The sequence below is a fragment of the Pantherophis guttatus genome, chromosome 17, assembly GCF_059756535.1.
Source record: "Pantherophis guttatus breed Tessera chromosome 17, ASM5975653v1, whole genome shotgun sequence".
Lineage (NCBI taxonomy): Eukaryota > Metazoa > Chordata > Lepidosauria > Squamata > Colubridae > Pantherophis > Pantherophis guttatus.
In genome coordinates, this window is record NC_142079.1 from 2,340,142 (window position 1) to 2,360,989 (window position 20,848).

Genomic DNA, 20,848 nt, shown 5'->3' on the forward strand with positions numbered 1-20,848 from the left:
TGAACCTCTTCCCCTTCCTGCAGAGCTGAGCTCATCTTAGCCCGAGAATCTTCCTTTGTCTTCGCGCAGCTTTTTATTCGCTGGTTGCACGGCAGTTGCATTGAGTGCCCACCCCAGCAAACGGGGGATGACGAACCGGTCATCTTTAGCTTCTTCAGCGACATCTCCCAGAACCCAACCATCATTGAACAGGCCATCCTGATCACGCAAAACATGCACAAGCTCCTGGCTTCCCTCACCAAATACCTGAACCGTTGGAAGCGGTATCGGCCCCTGTGGAAACTGGACAAGGCCATCGTCATGGAGAAGTTTGCGGCCAAGAAGCCGCCTTGCGTGGTTTTTGACGAGAAGCTGCAGTTCTACATGAAGGTGGCCCAGGAAGTCATGCAGCAGCCCATGGTCAAAGATGAGCAATGCATCCGCCTGGTGCTGGCCCCATTGGCCTTCACGGTCCAGGAGAACGCCAGAGGTTGGATCACTTCCCTTGGGAAGCTACTCAACGAGTCAGCCAAAGAGGTGCTGTACAGTCTCCAAGAAAACATTGAGGTAGGTTTCTCCAGCTGGGGATGCTTCACCTTGGTCCTACCATACCTGGAGAGGACAGAGGAACGGAGGGAGAAAAAGATCAAATGTATCTTTCTTTTGAGTCCAAGATCTGGGCCAGGGGTGTCCAACCTTGGTGATTTTAAGTCCTGTGGACTTCAATTCCCAGAATTCAATTCTCAGAACTCCCTGGAGAGGACAGAGGAATGGTTGGAGAAAAAGATCAAATGTACCATATTTTTCTGAGTATAAGACACACTTTCCCCTCCCCTAAAAGGAGGGTGAAAATTTGGGTGCATCTTTTACACTGAATGTAGCCAAAAACGCGAGGCACGGAGGCGGTGGTGGTATGTGGCAATCCCTGCAGCCTGGAACAGCTGATTGGGGGTATTCCGGGAGGCCAATCCACCCACCGATCAGCTGCTCGTGCTGAATCAGGCTGCAGTAATGTGCTGAAGCTGATCTAGTTGTTTGCTATTTGCTGCAAGGACTCAGAGTTTGCAGCAAGAATCACATCCATAAAGCACACACAAGTAACTGATTAGTAGGATTCAATAAATTCTCTTTATATATAATATAACACATGAATAATAATAATAATAAGTAAATATACAAGACCAAAAGCAGGTTTTCCAATGTGGTAGTAAATACAAGCAAAACACAAGCAGAGGAGAGGAGTTTCAGTTTTAGTTTTGAGCAGCAGACTAGTTTAGAGCTCAGCACAGACTCAGAGCTAAGCCATGCCCAGGCTCCTTGCTTTTACCTTCCTTGTCGCTCACACAGTAAATACTGTTTCAGTTTCCAAACAGCCCTCAACTCTCTCACACACTGACAGGACCTAACTAGATGAATACCAATGGATGCTGGTAGTCAGAGGCAGAATTTCTTTTTCTTCTTATTTTCCTCCCCCAAAACTAAGGTGCGTCTTATACTCTGGAGCGTCTTATACTCCGAAAAATATGGGTATCTTTCTTTTGAGTCCAAGATCTAGGCCTGGGGTGTCCAACCTTGGTGAATCTGACCCCTGTGGATTTCAATTCCCAGAATGGTTGGGGAATTCTGGGAGTTGAAGTCCAGAAGCATTTAAATTGCTAAAGTTGGACACCCCTGCTCTAGGCACGAATTAGTGTTCCAGGCGATTTTCAAGGCACGTAGGACATCATCCTATAAATAATGTCTTTCACTCCAAGTTCTTGAAAACCAAGAACTTGGTCTTTAATTCTTTAAATTCTTTAATTCCTCACTAACCGTCACCGAGCTAAAAACATGCTGATGGGAGTCAGTAGTTTAAGCCAAATGGTTCTTTGCGACGTTTGACTGAATTAATGAGTGAATGAATATGCTTTCTAGAGATTGTCGCACAATCTGAAGACGACCCCCAGTACCTTGGAAGATCTCAAATTTGTCCTGGGCACGATAGCCGAGATCAAACAGATATCTCTAGAAGTGGAACTCAAGTATTTGGATATCCAAGAGAGATACCGGACTTTGGCCATGTACAACATTGTTGTAAGTTTCATTTTATGGTGTCAAAGATGCCGAGATACCTACCAGACTAGGGTCCAGCATGGATGGAGGGAAAAATTGGTGGGGTTGGGTGACTTGTAAGAACTGTTTAGGGAAGCTTTTAAGGGAAGCTCTCCAGAGAGTCTTTATCCATGTAATCCCACACATTCTCCCTAAACAACTCAAATCTCTGAGCCCTCTGAAGAAACCTTCTCGTTCCTCCTCTCCAGATATCAGAAGAAGAAAAGAACCTGGTGGATAAGATAAAGCTAATGTGGGAAACCCTTTACGCTGAGGCGGCCGGAGTTGATCACAGCCTGGGCAGCATCAAAAAGACTTTTACGGAGGTATTGGGGTTGTTGTCGCATTCCGAGACGAAGGGGAAGAGCGTTCGGAAGCGGGAATGGCCTTCTAACTGGGGATTATGCCCCCCCAGATCACAAGGGAGCAGATTGGAAATTACAGCAAGGAGATCGACGACTTCTACCAACGGTTTGTTAGCGAGGGCCCAGGTTCTGTGGGTGAAAATCTTGACAGAGGTAAGCTGCTTCTTGACCCCAGACAGCTGGAAAGCAGGGCAGAAAACACTGAGGTAGATCAGAGGTCTTGGGTCTTAAGATTCTCATTTGGGAGAAAACGCAACCATCATCTCCATCCTTGACTTGATGCTCCTTCCTATCACAGGTCTTGTTTGTCCAATTTTCCATAGTTCTCTCATATTTTCTTCAAGTCCTATGGAATCTGGTGGCATGGTAGCTGCAGAAGATGTTGTAGGCATGAAGGAGATATGAGAACCAAGATTGTTTAAAAACAGGGTCACTTTTACTTCTTGAACAGACCTTCGTTTTTAGCAACCGAAGAACGTCGAAGAGATACTTCGTTGGGTCAGAAGTTTCCGCCAGTTCCAATTCTATTTATGTCCTCTATATTAATGACTCATAACTAAATTGCCTGTCTTTATTTTCTGGTGTTTTTTTTTTCCCCAAGGGAAGGTTTGGGGTGGAAAATTCTTGAACGTGGTAGGGGATTCAGAGAAATGTTTAGATTCCTTCCTTAAGACAAGCATAGCCTGCTATCCCTTTGGTGATATTCTCGCCGAGACGTTGTGACTCCTTGATCCGTTCAGGCCAGTCGTGGATCTTGTAGAAGACCTCTCTTGCCCACCCACCCCCCCTCCAAATTCTCCTTGAGCTTTTTCATCCTTTACCCGGTTCTGAACTTACTTGTCCCCTTGCAGGGTTAGAGCTGATGGTGGTTTTTGAAAGAGAACTGGAGAAACACGAGAGGAATCGTCAGGAATTGGCCAATGCTGAAAAGCTCTTCGACCTGCCCATCACAATGTATCCGGACTTGATCAAAATCCAAAAAGAAATGAAAGGCCTCAGGCAGATCTACGAAATCTATAAACTGCAACAGGTAGATGGTTTTCGAAAATTGATCAAAATTTTATTGAGAGTCATGGACCCCAGACCTCAGGTCATCAACCAAATTTCGAGTTTTGTGGGTTAACCTGCCAGCCCTTGTGGTCTACTGTTCTAGATGACCCTTGTGCTGTTCATTCAGATGAATGAGAAGATAGGTGCTCTTCAGCATGTGATCTCAACGAATCTTTATTTGGGAGGTCTGGATGTTCTTGATCTCCTCTCTGATCTCTTTGCCAATTTGAAGACGTTCTTACAAGACTTTTCCGGGTTCTAGGCTGCCAAAGAGGAATGGTCCCAGACCCTTTGGGTGAATCTTAATGTCCAGGTGTTACAGGAAGGAATTGAGGGATACCTTAAAACCCTTCGCAAGTTGCCAAGACAAGTCCGTAACATGCCGGTGTCCTATCACCTGGAAATGAAGATGAAAGCTTTCAAGGAATCCATTCCTCTGCTGCTGGATTTGAAGAATGAAGCTCTGCGAGAAAGGTTTGGCTTCTCCTCATCCATGGGGCTGTTCATAACAATGAAGGTGTCTTTAAACCTGGACTTTTTAAGTCACGTACTGCTTTATGGGTTAAATCCGTAAAATCGGGGTGAATTTCTCCTCCCATCTTCTCTCTTAAAAACCAAACACTTTAACAGAACAACCTTGAAGGTCTTCTAGTCCAATCCCTTGCAGAAGCAGAAGACCCTCTATCATTCTGGACAAACGGTTGTCCAATCTTTTCTTTAAAACCTTCAGCGATGGAGAACCCACGACTTCGTTCGACTGGTTGATTGTCCTCCCTGTCAGGAAGTTTCTCCTTAGTTCTAGGTTGCTTCTCTCCTTCACTAGTTTCCACCCATTGTTTCTTCTCCTGCTTTCTGCTGCTTTGAAAAATAAGTTGACCTTCTCTTCTTTGTGGCAGCCCCTCAAATATTGGAAGAATATTCCTGCAACCGTTTTTCATATGCTTTAGATCCCAGACCAGTGGTGAAATGCTACCGGTTCGCACAGGTTCGGGCGAAACGGTAGCAGAGGTGGCACGAGGCTCCACCCACCCGCCCGGACGTCATTCCTGGTTAAAACCAGGAAGTAACTTGTTTTTTACCCTCTGTGCGTGCGCAGAAGGCTTTGTACATGCGCAGAGGGTCAAAAACCGCATGTGATATGCGAGCATGCAGACCGCGCACTTCTGAACCAGTAGGGAAGGTAAGTAGATTTCACCCCTGCCCCAGACCCCTAAAACACAAAATCACTTTAGTCATTTCAATCCACCCATGACCTGTGTTGACTTCTCCTCTTCTTTCAGACACTGGAAGGAGCTGATGAACAGGACAGGCACCAGTTTCGACATGGCCACCGAAACCTTCACCTTGGAGAACATGTTTGCCATGGAACTGCACAAATATTCCGATGTGATCAACGAGATTGTGGGGTCCGCCGTCAAAGAGCTGAGCATCGAGAAGGTCAGAGGGTCTTCTCCCACGCCTCTCTGTGTTTCGGTCCTCTCCAGTAGCAACCGAGGCAAGTTCTTGTGAACATCCTTGTTTCTTCTCCTAGGGAGTGAAGGAAATCATTGAAACCTGGGAGAACATGAAATTTACCGTCCAGCGGTACTTCAAAGGGACTCAGGAACGGGGCTTCATTTTGGGAGCCGTCGATGAGATCATTCAGATCCTGGACGACAACGCCGTCAACCTCCAAAGTATTTCTGGAAGCAGATTTGTGGCGCCTTTTTTGGGCACCGTCCACAACTGGGAAAAAACCCTCTCTTTGATTGGCGAAGTGATTGAGGTAGGGAGGGCTGCTGCTCCAGGTGGACAGGTTGTCCCCCTTAGTGGACAGGTTACACTTCGCTAGCCTCCCTTCCCTTGGCCAATGCTGCGTTTCATCTGTCTAGATCTGGATGATTGTTCAGCGAAAATGGATGTATCTGGAAAGCATCTTCATCGGTGGAGACATCAGATCCCAGCTGCCTGAGGAAGCCAAAAAATTTGACAACATAGATAGGATCTTCAAAAGGGCAAGTAACTAAACCGTGTATTGATGGGGATACCCAGTTAGAGGGAACAATGTGGGCTGGCTCTCACAAATGAGAAAGTCCTTCTGGATGACTTTTTAAGGATTGAAATGGGCTTCCTCAGTAATGTAGGGCCCAAGTCAAGATATTGATTGAAGTCTAGAAAGATCTAAATGTCTCCAGGCAAGAGTAGTAGGACCCTCTGTGTAGACTTGAGAAGATTGAGATGATCCCCAAAAAGGCCCTCAAGAAATACCTTGTAGATCCAAGAATGTGCTAACACACCATTGCTCCAGAACCCAAAGGAAACCATCAAACACATGTCTGAAACTCAAATGGTCCCAAACATGTGAGCCTTTCACATGTTTCATCGAAGACCTCTCTCTCTCTCTCTGAAATTTATTTGCTGCCCATCTTGTATCCAACAATTCTGGGCTGTTCCCCTAGGCCTATGGGCCAAGGTGGAGATAAACTCTACAATTAGGTTCTTAATACCTTATCCTTGGGCTCCGGGTGTGTGGGTTACGTTTGAGAGTTTGTTTATATAATATAAATACTGTCAAGAGTGTTTACAGCGTGACTACTATTTTGAGACAACCCAGGAGCAAAATACAGTACACAAAGGTTTGTCTTACAAACAGTGGTTTACATACAAGACTTCTATAACAGACATACAAATGGTAGGCACATACCAGGCAAGCAATCAGTCTTCAACTCTATACGGAGAACTACAGTGCAGATACACGAGGAGAGAGATACGCCCTCTAATGGCCTCTTTTTTTTTTTTTTTTTAAATTTGATTTATATGCCACCCTTCTCCGGAGACTCAGGGCGGCTTACAATGCGTTAAGCAATAGCCTTCATTCTTTTGTATATTTTATACAAAGTCAGCTTATTGCCCCCACAAACTGGGTCCTCATTTCACCTACCTTAGAAAGGATGGAAGGCTGAGTCAACCTTGAGCCTTGGAGAGATTGGAACCAGTAGAAATTGCAGGCAGCTGTGTTAATGACAGGGTGCACTAAACCACTGTACTATCAAGGCTATATAGACAGCTTCTTAAAGGGCAATAACCCTGCTGACTCATCCTCAGTCTTAAAGGGGCTGGTCAGCTTTAAATCATCATTACCCTGACAAATATAGTCTTTTGACTTGTGTTTCATGGAAAGTTTCTGTAAAGTCTTGTGTTCCTAAATGCTTTTTCTCTTTTTATAGCATAACATTGATCTGTTTTTTGTTCTGCTTTGGGCAACTTTAAGGGAAGAGGCATATATTCTTATCGTTCACGGGATTCCTCCTTGGTAGTTTTTCAGCCTTTTCCTCCCCCTCCTCCCGATCTCTGCAGATCATGGGAGAAACGGTCAAAGATCCGGTGATCAAGAGGTGCTGCGAAGCTCACAATCGTCTTAGCGACCTCCAGAACATAAGTGATGGGCTGGAAAAATGCCAGAAGAGTTTGAACGATTATCTGGATTCCAAGAGGAACGCTTTCCCGCGTTTCTTCTTCATCTCAGATGATGAGCTGCTCAGCATCCTCGGAAGCAGCGACCCTTTATGCGTTCAAGAGCACATGATCAAGGTAGGGGATGATGGGGAAATCCCCAGAAAAATTACTGCATTTTTCAGAGTATAAGACGCTCCGGACTATAAGACGCACCTAGCTGTTTGGGGGAGGAAAACAAGAAAAAAAAATCTGCCTCTTCCTACCCTCTTAGGGGGGGTAAAGTGCATCTTATACTCCGAAAAATACGGTCCATTCTTCTTCTCCCTTTGGGCCACGGCCGGTAGCTTCATTCACCCGTTCCATCGCCTTTCCTCCTGGTCTTGTTTCAGATGTATGACAACATAGCCGCCCTGAAGTTTCATGAGGACGACAGCGGTATGAAGATCGCCATGGCCATGATTTCTGCAGAAGGCGAAGTGATGGAATTCCGGAAAGCCATCCCAGCGGAGGGCAGAGTTGAAAACTGGATGACAGCCGTGCTGGTCGAAATGCGAAGGACCAACAGGCTGGTCACCAAGGAAGCCATCTTTCGGTATTGCGAAGACCGAAGCAGGTGAGGGAGAAGATGCTTCTCCAAGGCCACCAGTATTGTTGTCATCCCAGGATATCTAGAAAGTATCCAGCTAAGAAGAAGTTGGGTAGCATCAAACTAGATCAGGAGTCTCCAAACGTAGCCACTTTAAGACTAAAGTGTGGACTTCAATTCCCAGAATTCCTCAGTTGGCCAAGTTTAGAGACCCCTGAACTAAGAGAGAGGACTTGGCTCAAGCCTGTTGTTCCAGAAGCATTCGAGCTCTTGAAGAAACCTCATTCCCTTTACTATTATTTAATTACTTCCCTGCATTTTTACAGCTCCAAACATTAAGACCAAAGCAAAATATCTTATCTCTGCCCACCCTTGCAAATCTGCCTTTTCCGCAGAGTTGATTGGATGCTGATGTATCAGGGCATGATGGTGCTGGCGGCCAATCAGGTGTGGTGGACCTGGGAGGTCGAAGACGTCTTCCGGAAGGTCAAGAAAGGGGAGAAACAAGCCATGAAGGTCTACGCCAAGAAAATGCACCAGCAGATCGACTCGCTGGTGACCCGGATCACCAAGCCGCTAAGCAAGAACGACAGGAAGAAATACAACACTGTTCTCATCATAGACGTCCACGCGAGGGATATCGTTGATAACTTTGTGCGAGACAGGTAAATCGTCCCCCCTGGAGGTGAAGGAAGAGTCCAGCGAGGTTCAGAATCAACCACAAGGCACCGGGCACAAATGGCATGTTCATATATGTAGTCCTCAACTCATCACCATTTGGTCCGCAATGGTTCCAAGTTATGATGGCGCTGAAAAAAAATGATGGTTACAATCAGTCCTTGGACTTCTGTCATCCTGACCTAGAATTTTTGCGGCCATGTGGTTGCGATCTGGGTGCTTGGTAACCTGTTTGCACTTAACGATTGGTGGCCAAGCGATGATGGGATTTGCCGTTTGCAATGTTTCCTGGCTGCTCCTCCAGAAGATCAGTGGGGAAGCCAGTAGGAAATGTTGCAAGTCGCCGGGGTGAGTTTTCCCCACCCATGCAATCTTCCGCAGCCTCTCTGCACTTGCACTGTGCCAGTCCCGCACCCCCACCCCGCTTTGCACCAGGGGTGAAATTCACTTACCTTCCCTACCAGTTTGCAAATCCTTCTGCACATGCACAGAAGCTTAAAATCATTGCAAAAAAGCGCCATCATGACGTCCGCGCAGGTGGGCGAAGCCTCCCACAGCCACCGCTACCGGTTCGCCCCGAGCCGGATAAAACCGGCTGAATTTCGCCTCTGCTTTGCACCCCCTTCCCTCCATCCCCCATCCAGGAGCAGCCACTTAGCTAGTTGCAGGCCTGGGACTTGGTGCTTCCTGCTGGCTTCCCCACTGACTTTGCTTATGGGAAGCCAGCAGGAATTTGCCTCGCCTAATTCAACAGTAACTGAGACTGCAGGGACTGTCGTCCCAAGGCAATGCGGTCATGCTTAGTGACTGAGAGTCTGGTTCCAGTTATTGTCATAAATCGAGGACTACCTGTAATCCTACCTACAATGTTAAAAATAACGAACGTGGAGCATTTCTGACCTCTGTTTCTTCTTCTCAATGTTTATTTAGTTAGTTTTCTCCATCTCAGTCTCGGAAGGGCCCTCTGTCCGTGTTCAAATCCTCTCTCTTTTCAGCATCATGGAAGCCCGTGAATTTGAGTGGGAAAGCCAGCTGCGATTTTACTGGGACCGCGAGCCTGACGAACTCAACGTACGGCAATGCACCGGGACCTTTTCTTACGGCTACGAATACATGGGCTTAAACGGGCGTCTGGTCATCACTCCCCTCACAGACCGGATATACCTGACGCTCACACAGGTAAACCGACAAGGAGGCTTTCCATTGGCTTCTGATTCCGGAATGCCCCTCCCACCCCCCCTTTTTTTTAAAAAAGCAGATCTTGGAATTTGGAGAATCTAAACCAGCAGAATACGTCTTCCATCAGTATCCCACTTTTAGTTCTTCTTCTCATCCTTCATTACAATTCTGATCTATTTTGTTGTTGTTACTTGCGAAGTTGTGTCCGACCCATCACAACCCCATGGACAACGTTCCTCCAGGCCTTCCTGTCCTCTACCATCCTCTGGAGTCCATTTAAGCTCACGCCGACTGCTTCAGTGACTCCATCCAGCCACCTCGTTCTCTGCTGTCCCCTTCTTCTTCTTTTGCCCTCCATCCTTCCCAGCATTAGGCTCTTCTCCAGGGAGTCCTTCCTTCCTTCTCATTAGGTGGCCAAAGTATTTGAGTTTCATCTTCAGGATCTGACCTTCTAAAGAGCAGTCAGGGTTGATCTTCTCTAGGACCGACCAGTTGGATCACCTTGCAGTCCAAGGGACTCGCGGGAGTCTTCTCCAGCACCAGAGTTCAAAGGCCTCCATTCTTTGGCCTTCTCAGCCTTCCTTATGGTCCAACTTTCATAGCCATCCATTGCAACTGGGAAAACCATGGCCTGGACTATATCTATAAGGCATCTCAAAACTGAGTTTGGTTAAAATAATAAAAAAAAAACACCAGCCCTCTACCCCAAACAATTAGAAGCCAGAAAGAACATTGCTTTGTTGGGAGGAAAAAACACCTTGCAGTTAAAAACAAGAATACAATCTACCATCTACCACCATCCCAGAAGTTGGGAGAAAAGCCAGATTTTAAGGCTTCTTGGAAAGTTGGTGTGATGAGAACCTTTGCGAGGGATGCCGTTCCAGAGGGCAGGAGCCACAACTCAACAAGAAAGTTGCTTTAGAGATGAACCAGTAATTGCTTCCTGGGTCAGGATCAAAGTCCCACTGAGACAGAATCAATGGCCACCATCCTAGTCCTGTTTTTCAACTTTTCTTTTTCCCCTTCAAAGGCCTTGTCCATGTATTTGGGTGGAGCACCGGCTGGTCCAGCAGGAACTGGAAAAACGGAGACGACAAAGGATCTCGCCAAAGCTTTGGGCTTGCTTTGCGTGGTCACCAACTGCGGAGAAGGCATGGACTTCAAGGTTAGGAATTCACCCTTCTCCCCTTCTCCATCTTCTGTCTACGCTGTGGCCGTAAGAATTCAGTCTGCTGGCCAACCTAAAACCAGCGTGCAAACCATCTCTTCTTAACCCAAAGGTGCTTTTTTCCAAAAAAAGGCAACTGGAACTTTTTCTTGAAGACGTTTCGCTTCTCGTCCAAGAAGCTTCTCCAGTTCTGAGTGAAGAATCCATTCAGTAGAACTGAAGAAGCTTCTTGGACGAGAAGCGAAACGTCTTCAAGGAAAAACCCACTTGCCTTTTTTGGAAAAAAGGTTACCTTTGGGGCAACCGTGACTCGGATGACTGACAGTCTCCAGAGGCATCTCATCTTCAGTCCCTGGTCCTCTTCTGTAGGCCGTGGGTAAAATCTTCTCAGGCCTCGCCCAGTGTGGAGCGTGGGGCTGCTTCGACGAATTCAACCGGATCGACGCTTCCGTCCTATCGGTCATCTCCTCCCAGATCCAGACGATCCGAAACGCTCTCATGAACCAGCTGAAAACATTTCAGGTAAAGAGGGAAAGATAGATAGATAGATAGATAGATAGATAGATAGATAGATAGATAGATAGATAGATAGATAGATCTCCTGCATGAAATTCTGGCCTCTTAACACCCAGCTCCGGGGGGTCTCTGGGATCCTCGGCTAAAAGTTTCACATTTCAGTTTGAAGGGCAAGAAATCATGCTGGACCCTCGGATGGGCATTTTCATCACCATGAACCCCGGCTACGCGGGACGAACGGAGCTCCCTGAATCCGTCAAGGCCCTTTTCAGGCCGGTGGTAGTCATCGTCCCCGATCTGCAGCAGATTTGTGAGATCATGCTGTTCTCCGAGGGATTCCTCCTGGCGAAGGTGGGTCACGCAAACAAATGGCTGCTTGGATGACCTGAACCAAGTGTACAGGTAGCCCTGGACGTACGACCACCATTGAGCCCTTGAAATTCCTGTCGCTAAGCGGGACGTTTGTTAAGTGAAGCTGCCTCGTTTCATTGACCTTTCTTGCCACAGTTGTGAATCACTCCAGTTGTTAAGTTAGTCACACGGTTGTTAAGCGAATCCGGCTTCCCCCCCAATCACTTTACTTGTCAGATGGTCACAAAAGTGGATCACGTGACCCCCAGGACAATACAACGGTCATAAATGTGAGTCAGTTGTCAAAGCATTCGAATGTAAATCATGTGACCATGGGGATGCTACAACGGTCATAAGAGTGAAAGACGGTCATAAGTCACTTTTTTCCAGTGCTGTTGCCACTTTTTAAATGGTCACTGAATGGGGCTGTTGTAAGTTGAGGACTACCTGTACAAGGGCATTTTCTGTTGATTTTGTCCAATGGATTTGTTTACCGTGTTTCCCCCCAAAATAAGACCGGGTCTTATATTAATTTTTGCTCCAAAAGACGCATTATGGCTTATTTTCCGGTTAGGTCTTATTTTGGGGGGAAATACAGTAGTAAACTCCTCCATCTGGTTGATGATCTTAACTGGGGCTTATTTTTGGGACAGGGCTTATATTACGAACATCCTGAAAAATCATGCTAGGGTTTATTTTCCGGTTGGGTCTTATTTTCGGGGAAACGGTATTTATTTAGTGTATAGCATGTACAGAGGTCATGCTGGCTTAAAATTTTAATGAGTTATTTTAAGGGTAATGGGTTTTAATGTTTTGGGAAGCCAATTCGATTTAATTCTGCTTTTAAATTATTTTAAATTTTGTATTGTATGTATTTTAATTTTGGCTGTGCACCGCCATGAGTCCTTCGGGAGAAGGGCGGTATACAAATTTAAATAATAAATAAATAAATAAATAAAATATAAAAATTTAGTTTAAATAAAATGTCAGCAAGTGTGTGTGTGTGTGTGTGTGTGTGAGAGAGAGAGAGAGAGAGAGAGAGACGGGGTCTTATATTAATTTTTGCTCCAAAAGACGCATTAGGGCTTATTTTCCAGTTGGGTCTTATTTTCAGGGAAACGGTATTTATTTAGTGTATAGCATGTACAGAGGTCATGCTGATATAAAAATTTAGTTTAAATAAAATGTCAGCAAGTGTGTGCGTGTGTGCGAGAGAGAGAGAGGGGGAGGGAGGGAGAGAGAGAGAGAGAGATGGGCAATACAATACAGGAAATAAAATATTAAATTAAGATAAATGTCCAATAGGTGCTAGCCAAGAAGATGACGGTGCTGTACAAGTTGGCCAGAGAACAGCTTTCTAAACAGCATCACTACGATTTTGGGCTTCGGGCTCTGAAGTCTGTCCTGGTCATGGCCGGTGAACTGAAAAGAGGTTCTTCAGATCTCCCAGAGGTAAACTTATTTCCGGTCTTCAATAGGTAGGAACAAAGCAAGAGATTTGTGACACCTTGAAAAATCAACAATGAGAGCTTTTAAGTCCTTTGCATCACATGCACAGATTTGGATTCAGGGAACAGCAGAACAGCTTCCCCAGACCAGCATTTCTTCCCTGCCTGAACATATCGAGAGAAAGACTGGTCATAAAAATCACCCGGAAATTAGATTCCCAACCAACATGGCCAATGGCTTTTAAACGGGACCAGAACACCACTTTAACCTAATCTTCATGATATGTCGAGTGCTTTCCTTATTCCAACAAAGCTGATTTCCAACGACATCACCCTCCTTATTCACAAAGTCCAAAAGCGTGTAAATAAAAATGGAAAAATGATCTGAGTTTAAGTACACCAGGATGTACAATACCATCCTCATTTAATATGGTAGCTGTGTATTGATGTGGCCCTCTAAATCCCTAAATTTTAACACTGATTTAAGAGGAGTCCTTGGCTAGAATTCCTTAATTCTTCAAATTCAAATTCAAATTTTGTATATCTATGTGTTTTATTTCATGGCTGTGCACCGCCCTGAGTCCTTCGGGAGTAGGGCGGTATAGAAATTCAATAATAAATAAATAAATAAAATTCATTGGTATAATTAGCAATAGCACTTATATACTGCTTCATAGTGCTTTACAGCCCTCTCTAAGCGGTTTATAGAGTCAGCCTCTTGCCCCCAACAATCTGGGTCCTCATTTTACCGACCTTGTGAGGACGGAAGGCTGAGTCAACCTTGAACCTGGTGAGATTAGATCTGCCAAACTGCTGGCAGCCAACAGTCAGCAGAAGTAGCCTGCAGTACTGCACTCTAACCACTGCGCCACTGCGGCTCAAGTAGTTGTAAATTGTGACAGTCATAAAGTAGGTCATCCATGAGTGGTACAGCGACTTAGAGGCAGAGCTTTCGCTTCACAATCGGGAGGCTGTGAGTTTGATCCTAGGTAGAGGCAGATATTTCTCTCTCCGGGCACAATGAGAATATATCTGCTGAACAAAACTCAGTACTGGCGACAGGAAGAGCATCCGGCCAGTAAAAACTCAGCTCCATTCAGTTGCCCCGACTCCACCCCGATGCAAGGGATTAAATGGCCTTTCAAGAGCATGATGATTTTTATTAAGTTTTAACCCCTTTGGTTACCTTGAGATGAAATCTAATTGGAAATGCTGTGGGAGGCCTCATCTTTTGGGAGGGTTCCTTTTAACAGGGAAAGTCTATTCCAGGAAGTCAACCCCGCTCACCAACATTTTCAATCTTTCTTTGGGGTTCAAACCCCCTTCTAGGACGTGGTCCTCATGAGAGCCCTCCGAGACATGAACCTCCCCAAATTTGTCTTTGAAGACGTTCCTCTTTTCCTTGGTTTGATCTCTGACCTCTTTCCCGGATTGGATTGTCCTCGAGTCCGCTATCCCAAATTCAACGATGCAGTGGAATACGTGCTGGCTGAAGAAGGTTACATGGTTCTACCTATTCAGGTACTAAATGAAAGTCGCTAAGATCAAAGAGATGGTCAAAATATAGACGGATAACCCTTGGCCTTCATGAAGCTTCTCTGAAAAGCCTCATCAAGCCATAATGCAGTTGTCTGAAACTGGGACGGTGGTCATTTTACATTCGGGTTTTCCAACCTTGGCAACTGTAAGACCTGTGGACTTCAACTCCCAGAATACCTCAGGCTGAGGAATTCTGGGAGTTGAAGTCCACAAGTTTTTAGTTTAGTTTTTTTTAGTTTAGTTTAGTTTAGTTTTTAGTTTAGTTTAGTTTATTGTCACTGCACATCGTACAACGAAATTAAATGCCATCTTCAGTGTACATTAGAACTATAAAAATAAAACACAAATGTGTTTTACACAAATTCACATTCTATACAAGTGAATTGAAAACCCCTGATATTGCATTAATATTGCACTATACAGTAGAATTCAATATATAGTAACTGCTCTGGGATAGAAGCTGTTTTTCAGCTTATTTGTCCTCTGTTTTTATTGTCCTGTACCGGCTGCCAGATGGTAATAGTTCAAAAAAAAAAAAAAAGGGTGAGATCCAGGATGAGATGGATCTTTAAGAATGTTTTGAACTTCCTTAAGGCAGCGGGAGCTATAAAGCTCTTCCAAGGAGGGGAGAGGGCAACCCGTGATCCTCTGGGCAATGACGTTGACCCTCTGGAGCGCCGTCCTATCTGCCACTGTGCCATTGGCAAAGTCTTACAAAGTTGCAAGGTTGAAGACCCCTGATTTTAAATGATCAATGAATGCCAGTTCCATGAAGAGGGGTATATAATTCCAGTCAAGATGGCTGCCACGGGGGTATTTTTTTTTTCCCCTCCCTCAGGTGGATAAAGTGGTCCAAATGTACGAAACGATGCTAACACGACACACCACAATGGTGGTAGGGCCAACCGGAGGTGGCAAGTCTGTGGTCATCAACGCCTTGTGTCATGCTCAGACAAAGTAAGCACGAATCAGCCAGTGGGGTGGAACGTGGCCTGGATTCCCAGGTGGGAGGGGCCGAAAGTAAGAGGCGACTCAGCGTAGTTTGTGGGAGAGAAGGCGGGTGAAGACAGCTCCTTCCTGATAGTTCCCAGAGTACACAGTAGTGGCCAAAATTGTGGGAACCTTTTGGGAAAAGTGTATTTTTGAGGTTTGATGGCTAATTTATTTATTTATTTGTTTGTTTGTTTCAATTTATATACCAACTTTTGTTTTGAGTTTCAAGATAATCCTATTCCTCTGCTGGAATGGCCTGGGAATAGCCCAGACCTTCACCCAATTGAAAATCTATGGAACTGCCTAAAGAAACTTGTTAGTCAGAAGCGACCCAGCAATGAAACCCAGTTAATAGGAGCCATCATTCAATCTTGGTTTCACATGATAACAGCTGCAGAACTCAAAGACTTGGTTCACTCCATGGGAAGACGTTGTAAGGCCGTCATTCATGCTAAAGGTTACCCAACGAAGTATTAACTGACATGGTGATAAATTTTGTATATCTCGATTTTTTCTAGGTTGATCATTTTTGTATATCTTGTTTTTTTCTACATGTTTCACTTTTCTTCTTTATGATGTAACTGCTATTCTAATAGCAAATCCTTTATAAAAGTTATTGCGTTACATTCTTGATTAAATTATCTTTCCATTGATACATAATGTTATGGTACTAGTCCCCCCCCAAAAAAAGTGGTGTTATAAGCTAGTTTTAGAAAATACACTTTTCCCAAAAGGTTTCCACAACTTTAGCCACTCCTGTATGTTTTACGGTGCCAGCAGCAGCCAGTCGCCTGCTTGAGTTGGGCAAGATTTCTGTCTCTTTGTGAGGAACAATGAAGGAAGCTGCTTGGAAGGGTTTCAACGTGTCTTTCTTGGTTTCCAGAGCCTGGCAATCAGGGATGTGATTACTTTTTTTTTCCAACCACCGCTCCATCGTTTTAACGGAGCCAGTATGAGCGGGAGGGGTCATAGTGCATTTATGTGTAGCTACAAATTCATGGAAATTCTGTTTCTGAATTAATGATAATCCAGAAGTTCAGAAATATTCACACCCCTGCATATCAGCCGCCTTATCGCGAGCAGGGTGATTTCTCGCTTTTCATGCCCGTGAACTTCGTGGTAGTCTTTGTTAGTGTGGGAAATGGGGCACTCTTTTTGTCACGAGCTCCGTTCTGAGTTGGCACATACGAGACAGGACAGGATTTCATATCCGAGCCCTTTTTGGGCGGTCCCCACTAGAATGTCATTGATCCAATTCTGCTTCTTGTAATCGATACCTCATTAGGTTAGGCCTGCTGACCAAGCTCCATATCCTGAACCCCAAAGCCATGAGTGTCATCGAATTGTACGGCATCCTCGATCCCACCACACGAGACTGGACCGATGGCGTTTTGTCCAACATCTTCCGGGAAATCAACAAACCCACCGACAAAAAAGAGAGACGGTAAATGGATCCTACATCCATGTTTTTTTTCAACTGGGAAAAATCTTTGGATTCTTTAACAGTTCCTTCGGAGATCCACTCCGTTTCATGATTGTTTTAAAAAATTGGTTTTATTTTACTTTTTGATTTTGGGGGGAATAGAAGGAGAGACGCAGGTCTGTGGGTCAAACATTCGGGCCTTTGAGACAGGCAGGTTAAGAAGCAGACGCAGCAAGGGTTCCAGAAATCCTCTTTATAAAGTAGAATACAGTAAAAGGATCCTGAAAAGCTGTCCAAGATTCTCTGGTGCTAAACAAAATCTAGGCAGAGTTATCTTGAGTTTCTTTCTAACCCTTCCCGCATTCCCACGTTTGAGTAACCTTTTCTCCCTCAACATCCTGTTCATTCTTTCCTTATTCTAATTAAAAAGGTAAAGGTTCCCCTTGAACATATGTGCTAGTTGTTCCCGACTCTAGGGGACGGTGCTCATCTCCGTTTCAAAGCCGAAGAGCCAGCGCTGTCCAAAGACGTCTCCGTGGTCATGTGGCCAGCATGACTCAACGCAAAAGGCGCACGGAACGCTGTTCCCTTCCCACCAAAAGTGGTCCCGATTTTTCTACTTGCATTTTTTACCTGCTTTCGAACTGCTAGGTTGGCAGAAGCTGGGACAAGTCACGGGAGCTCACCCCGTTACGCAGCACTAGGAATTCAAACCGCCAAACTGCCGACCTTTTGATTGACAAGCTCAGCATCTTAGCCACTGAGCCACCGCATCTCTTTTTTATTCTAATTATGAAACTGTCAAATCGGGCTATCCTATCCCATTTTTGAAAACTTTCTGTGATCCTCAATGTCTTCCCTATTGTTTTCCCCTAAGTTTCTTTCCACTTATTCCCTATAAACTTCCATTGACCCAGTGAAGTTCAATCATGAAATGGAATCAGAATTGTTGGTCTTTGGTGCATTTTGTTTTTTCTCAATCTGGATACACAGGTACATATTATTTGATGGCGACGTAGATGCTCTCTGGGTAGAAAACATGAATTCTGTGATGGATGATAACAAGCTGTTGACTCTGGCGAACGGGGAGCGGATCCGTCTTCAAACCCATTGTGCTCTTCTGTTTGAGGTAAGTCTTGTCCCACAATCCCAATGGCTTTGAGCTTCCTCCTTTCTTTGGAAGGAGCCCCACCCATTTCCAACCCAACAGAGGACATTCCTGTAGCCACCACCAGACCTTGAAACTTCTTGTAACCTTCCTTATAGGTTGGAGACCTACAATACGCTTCCCCAGCCACTGTATCGCGTTGTGGGATGGTCTTTGTAGACCCGAAGAATTTGAGATACAGACCTTATTGGGATAAATGGACAAAAGAAAGGAGCAAGGTAACGAACAGCTAATGACAAATCTGGAACTTCTTCTGAAGGCCACTACTGATGATGGGTTCTTCCATGTGTCTGGACAAGTATAAGCGAAGCCACTTAATGTTGTGGCCCACCGGTGGCCAGCAGAACTGGCAGCAGAGTCGGACAATGAGGAGGTTGGGGAGAAACATGGGCCAGTCCTGAGGGCTGGGGAAAGCTCGGACGAGGGCTCTGCGTCGGAGGCAGAGAGGGAGCTAGACAGCAGTGAGGCAGAGGAACAGCTGAAGCCTGTTCCCAGTTTGTGCATGCACAGAGCTGCCAGAAGACAAGAACAACTCAGAAATCAGGTTCGACTTGGAGTAAAGCCACACCTTGGAGGAGATTGGCCCCTCCCCTAGGAAACAAAAGAGGAGCGAATGGGGGAGGGGGCTTTTGCAAGAAACAATTCGTTCGTGACTCTGAGAGACTCTGTGCCAAGTTTGGCCTTGTACTGCGTTTGGAAACTAGTTACTTGGCAGCTGTCCAAGCGAGATAAGGTCTGTGTTGATAAATATTCCTTTGAAAGACTGTTTGGACAGGCCTTGCTGACTGTGAATGAAAGGAATTCACAGTCGTCTAAATAAAAGAGGTTTTGCTGGGATCAAGACTCTGCTTCCTGCTTTTTAAGGGAGCCTACATCAGAACACTTAAAAAAAAAACATTTGTATGGGTCATGTTGTGTGATAGCTCTTGTTTCTCAAAAGATTCCAGCTCAAGCTTTGTTTGTTTCTTCAAGAGTTGTGGTCTTTTGTGATGTTCCCCCCAAATCGATGCCCGAGGTGATACTCCCAAGAGGAGGAAGAAGAAGAATTGGGAGGACCTGTTCTTCTAATTTAGAATAACATATTTTTTTTCCAGCAAGAGAAACAGCTGTTGGACAGATTGTTTGACAAATACGTGCCTTTCTTGATCGAAATGATCGTCGAAGGGATTGTGGATGGACGGCAAGGAGAAAAAATGAAGATGATTGTCCCGCAGACGGATCTGAACATGGTAAATAATCTGATTTCCGTTTCCATGAAAGGAGAAAAAGGTTGAGCCCGAGGTGTGTGGATAGTTCTGAATCCAATCTGGATTTTATTTCTTCTTCTTTTCCTGTTTAACTTTAATAATGTTGCAGTTAACACACAAAAAATGGACGCTTTGCATTCCTCGTCCTCTTCTACCTTACTAACAAACAGAAATTGGCCATAAGAGAGAAGAATTTACAGTCTAAAATCCTGCAAGGTTGGGACATGTTAGAAATACCGATCAACAATAGTTTATTGGTTTAATAAACGAGGCTCTTTTGGAATTCTTTTCAAGCTCTCCTCCCTACTTCTGCTTTAACTTAGGAATTTCTGAGGTGGGAAGAAAGATCTTGATTGTTCATTCAAGTTCAGGAGACAAGAAAAAAAATTAACTCCTTCCCTGGGTGATCACGTCCCCTTCCCTGTGATGTTGAAAAGGGTTTAGCAGGAGGCTTAGGCCCGTCTCTTTCCTCATGCCTGTAATTTGGGCAGTTCGAATCTCACCAGGCTCAAGGTTGACTCAGCCTTCCGTCCTTCCGAGGTGGGTAAAATGAGGACCCAGATTGTTGGGGTTTGCAAGATGCTGACTCTGTAAACTGCTTAGAGAAGGCTGTAAAAGCACTGTGAAGCAGTAGAAGTCTAAGGGCTATTGCTATTTGCTGCTAATGAAGGAATTCACACTTCCCTCCTTTCACATCCTTCTTTAAACTGCTTTTCATGGCCAGCCAAGGATGGGATGTTTTTTTTTCAGCTCTGGGGTTTCATCCCACAGGTGACTCAGCTGAGCATGATGCTGGATGCTCTGATCGAGGCTGAAGTGGAGGATCCTGAAGTGCTAGAATGCTACTTCCTGGAAGCCCTTTACTGCTCCTTAGGAGCCAGCCTCCTTGAAGCCGGGAGGAGCAAATTCGACGACTTCATTAAGCGCATCTCTTCCATGTCGACCGTCAACGACGAGATGATTTTAGCAAAGCCGGGAGAATTGCCAGGTTGGTTTTTTTGGAAGTCAGAAGAAGCTGACCTGTTCTTCTTCTTCCTCCACTTTGCAAGGAAGGAAGCAGAGGGAACGTCAGTCCTGTTTCCCGGGTGCTCCACAAGACTATCTCAAGAAGTTTCTCTTCCACCACCGTCGTTCTAAAGTTTGACAGGGATGTGAAACTCGATTTCATTGAGGGCCACATCAGGATTGTGTTTGATCTCGGGGTGGGGGTGGTGGGAGTGGCCAGGGTGGGTGTGGCCAGCATGACATCACTCGTGTCAGGGATGGGGGGGCGCCTGTGGTGGCCCAAGCAGTCTGCCAGCAAAAACGAGCTTCTGAGCTCCGTTTTCGGCTGGGACGGCTTCCTGCAACCCTCTGCCAGCGAAAATGGAGCTTGGGAGGGCCTCCTGCGGCTGGATCCATCCCCCAGGATCTTGAGTTTGACGCCCCTGTTGTAAGATGTCCCAATTGCTCTCTCCCGCAGGGCAGCTCCCCACCTTGTACGATTTCCACTTTGACGGGCGTACGAAAAGGTGGGTGCCGTGGAGCAGCCTGGTTGCTCAGTATCACCACTCCCCCGAAGTGAGATTTATCGACATCCTAGGTAAGAGGGAAACAAACCCAGAACGGTTTGGTAGGAGTGTCACCGGTTAA

General features: G+C 45.4%; 1 protein-coding gene across 1 annotated transcript in view; it reads left to right on the forward strand.

Moving 5' to 3' along the window:
* Positions 1-20,848, forward strand: part of DNAH10 (dynein axonemal heavy chain 10) — a 74,969-nt gene that overhangs the window by 20,279 nt on the left and 33,842 nt on the right. The window contains exons 20-44 of the mRNA XM_087880402.1: positions 70-546; positions 1,894-2,052; positions 2,280-2,396; positions 2,486-2,588; positions 3,287-3,465; positions 3,748-3,959; positions 4,766-4,922; positions 5,017-5,250; positions 5,357-5,479; positions 6,822-7,055; positions 7,310-7,533; positions 7,902-8,171; positions 9,180-9,363; positions 10,394-10,528; positions 10,901-11,053; positions 11,210-11,398; positions 12,704-12,850; positions 14,176-14,367; positions 15,224-15,342; positions 16,664-16,822; positions 17,795-17,930; positions 18,068-18,187; positions 19,064-19,198; positions 19,988-20,204; positions 20,679-20,798. Coding sequence (XP_087736528.1) covers positions 70-546; positions 1,894-2,052; positions 2,280-2,396; positions 2,486-2,588; positions 3,287-3,465; positions 3,748-3,959; positions 4,766-4,922; positions 5,017-5,250; positions 5,357-5,479; positions 6,822-7,055; positions 7,310-7,533; positions 7,902-8,171; positions 9,180-9,363; positions 10,394-10,528; positions 10,901-11,053; positions 11,210-11,398; positions 12,704-12,850; positions 14,176-14,367; positions 15,224-15,342; positions 16,664-16,822; positions 17,795-17,930; positions 18,068-18,187; positions 19,064-19,198; positions 19,988-20,204; positions 20,679-20,798 — 4,495 coding nt within the window. The remainder of the gene's footprint in view (positions 1-69; positions 547-1,893; positions 2,053-2,279; positions 2,397-2,485; positions 2,589-3,286; positions 3,466-3,747; positions 3,960-4,765; positions 4,923-5,016; positions 5,251-5,356; positions 5,480-6,821; positions 7,056-7,309; positions 7,534-7,901; positions 8,172-9,179; positions 9,364-10,393; positions 10,529-10,900; positions 11,054-11,209; positions 11,399-12,703; positions 12,851-14,175; positions 14,368-15,223; positions 15,343-16,663; positions 16,823-17,794; positions 17,931-18,067; positions 18,188-19,063; positions 19,199-19,987; positions 20,205-20,678; positions 20,799-20,848) is intronic.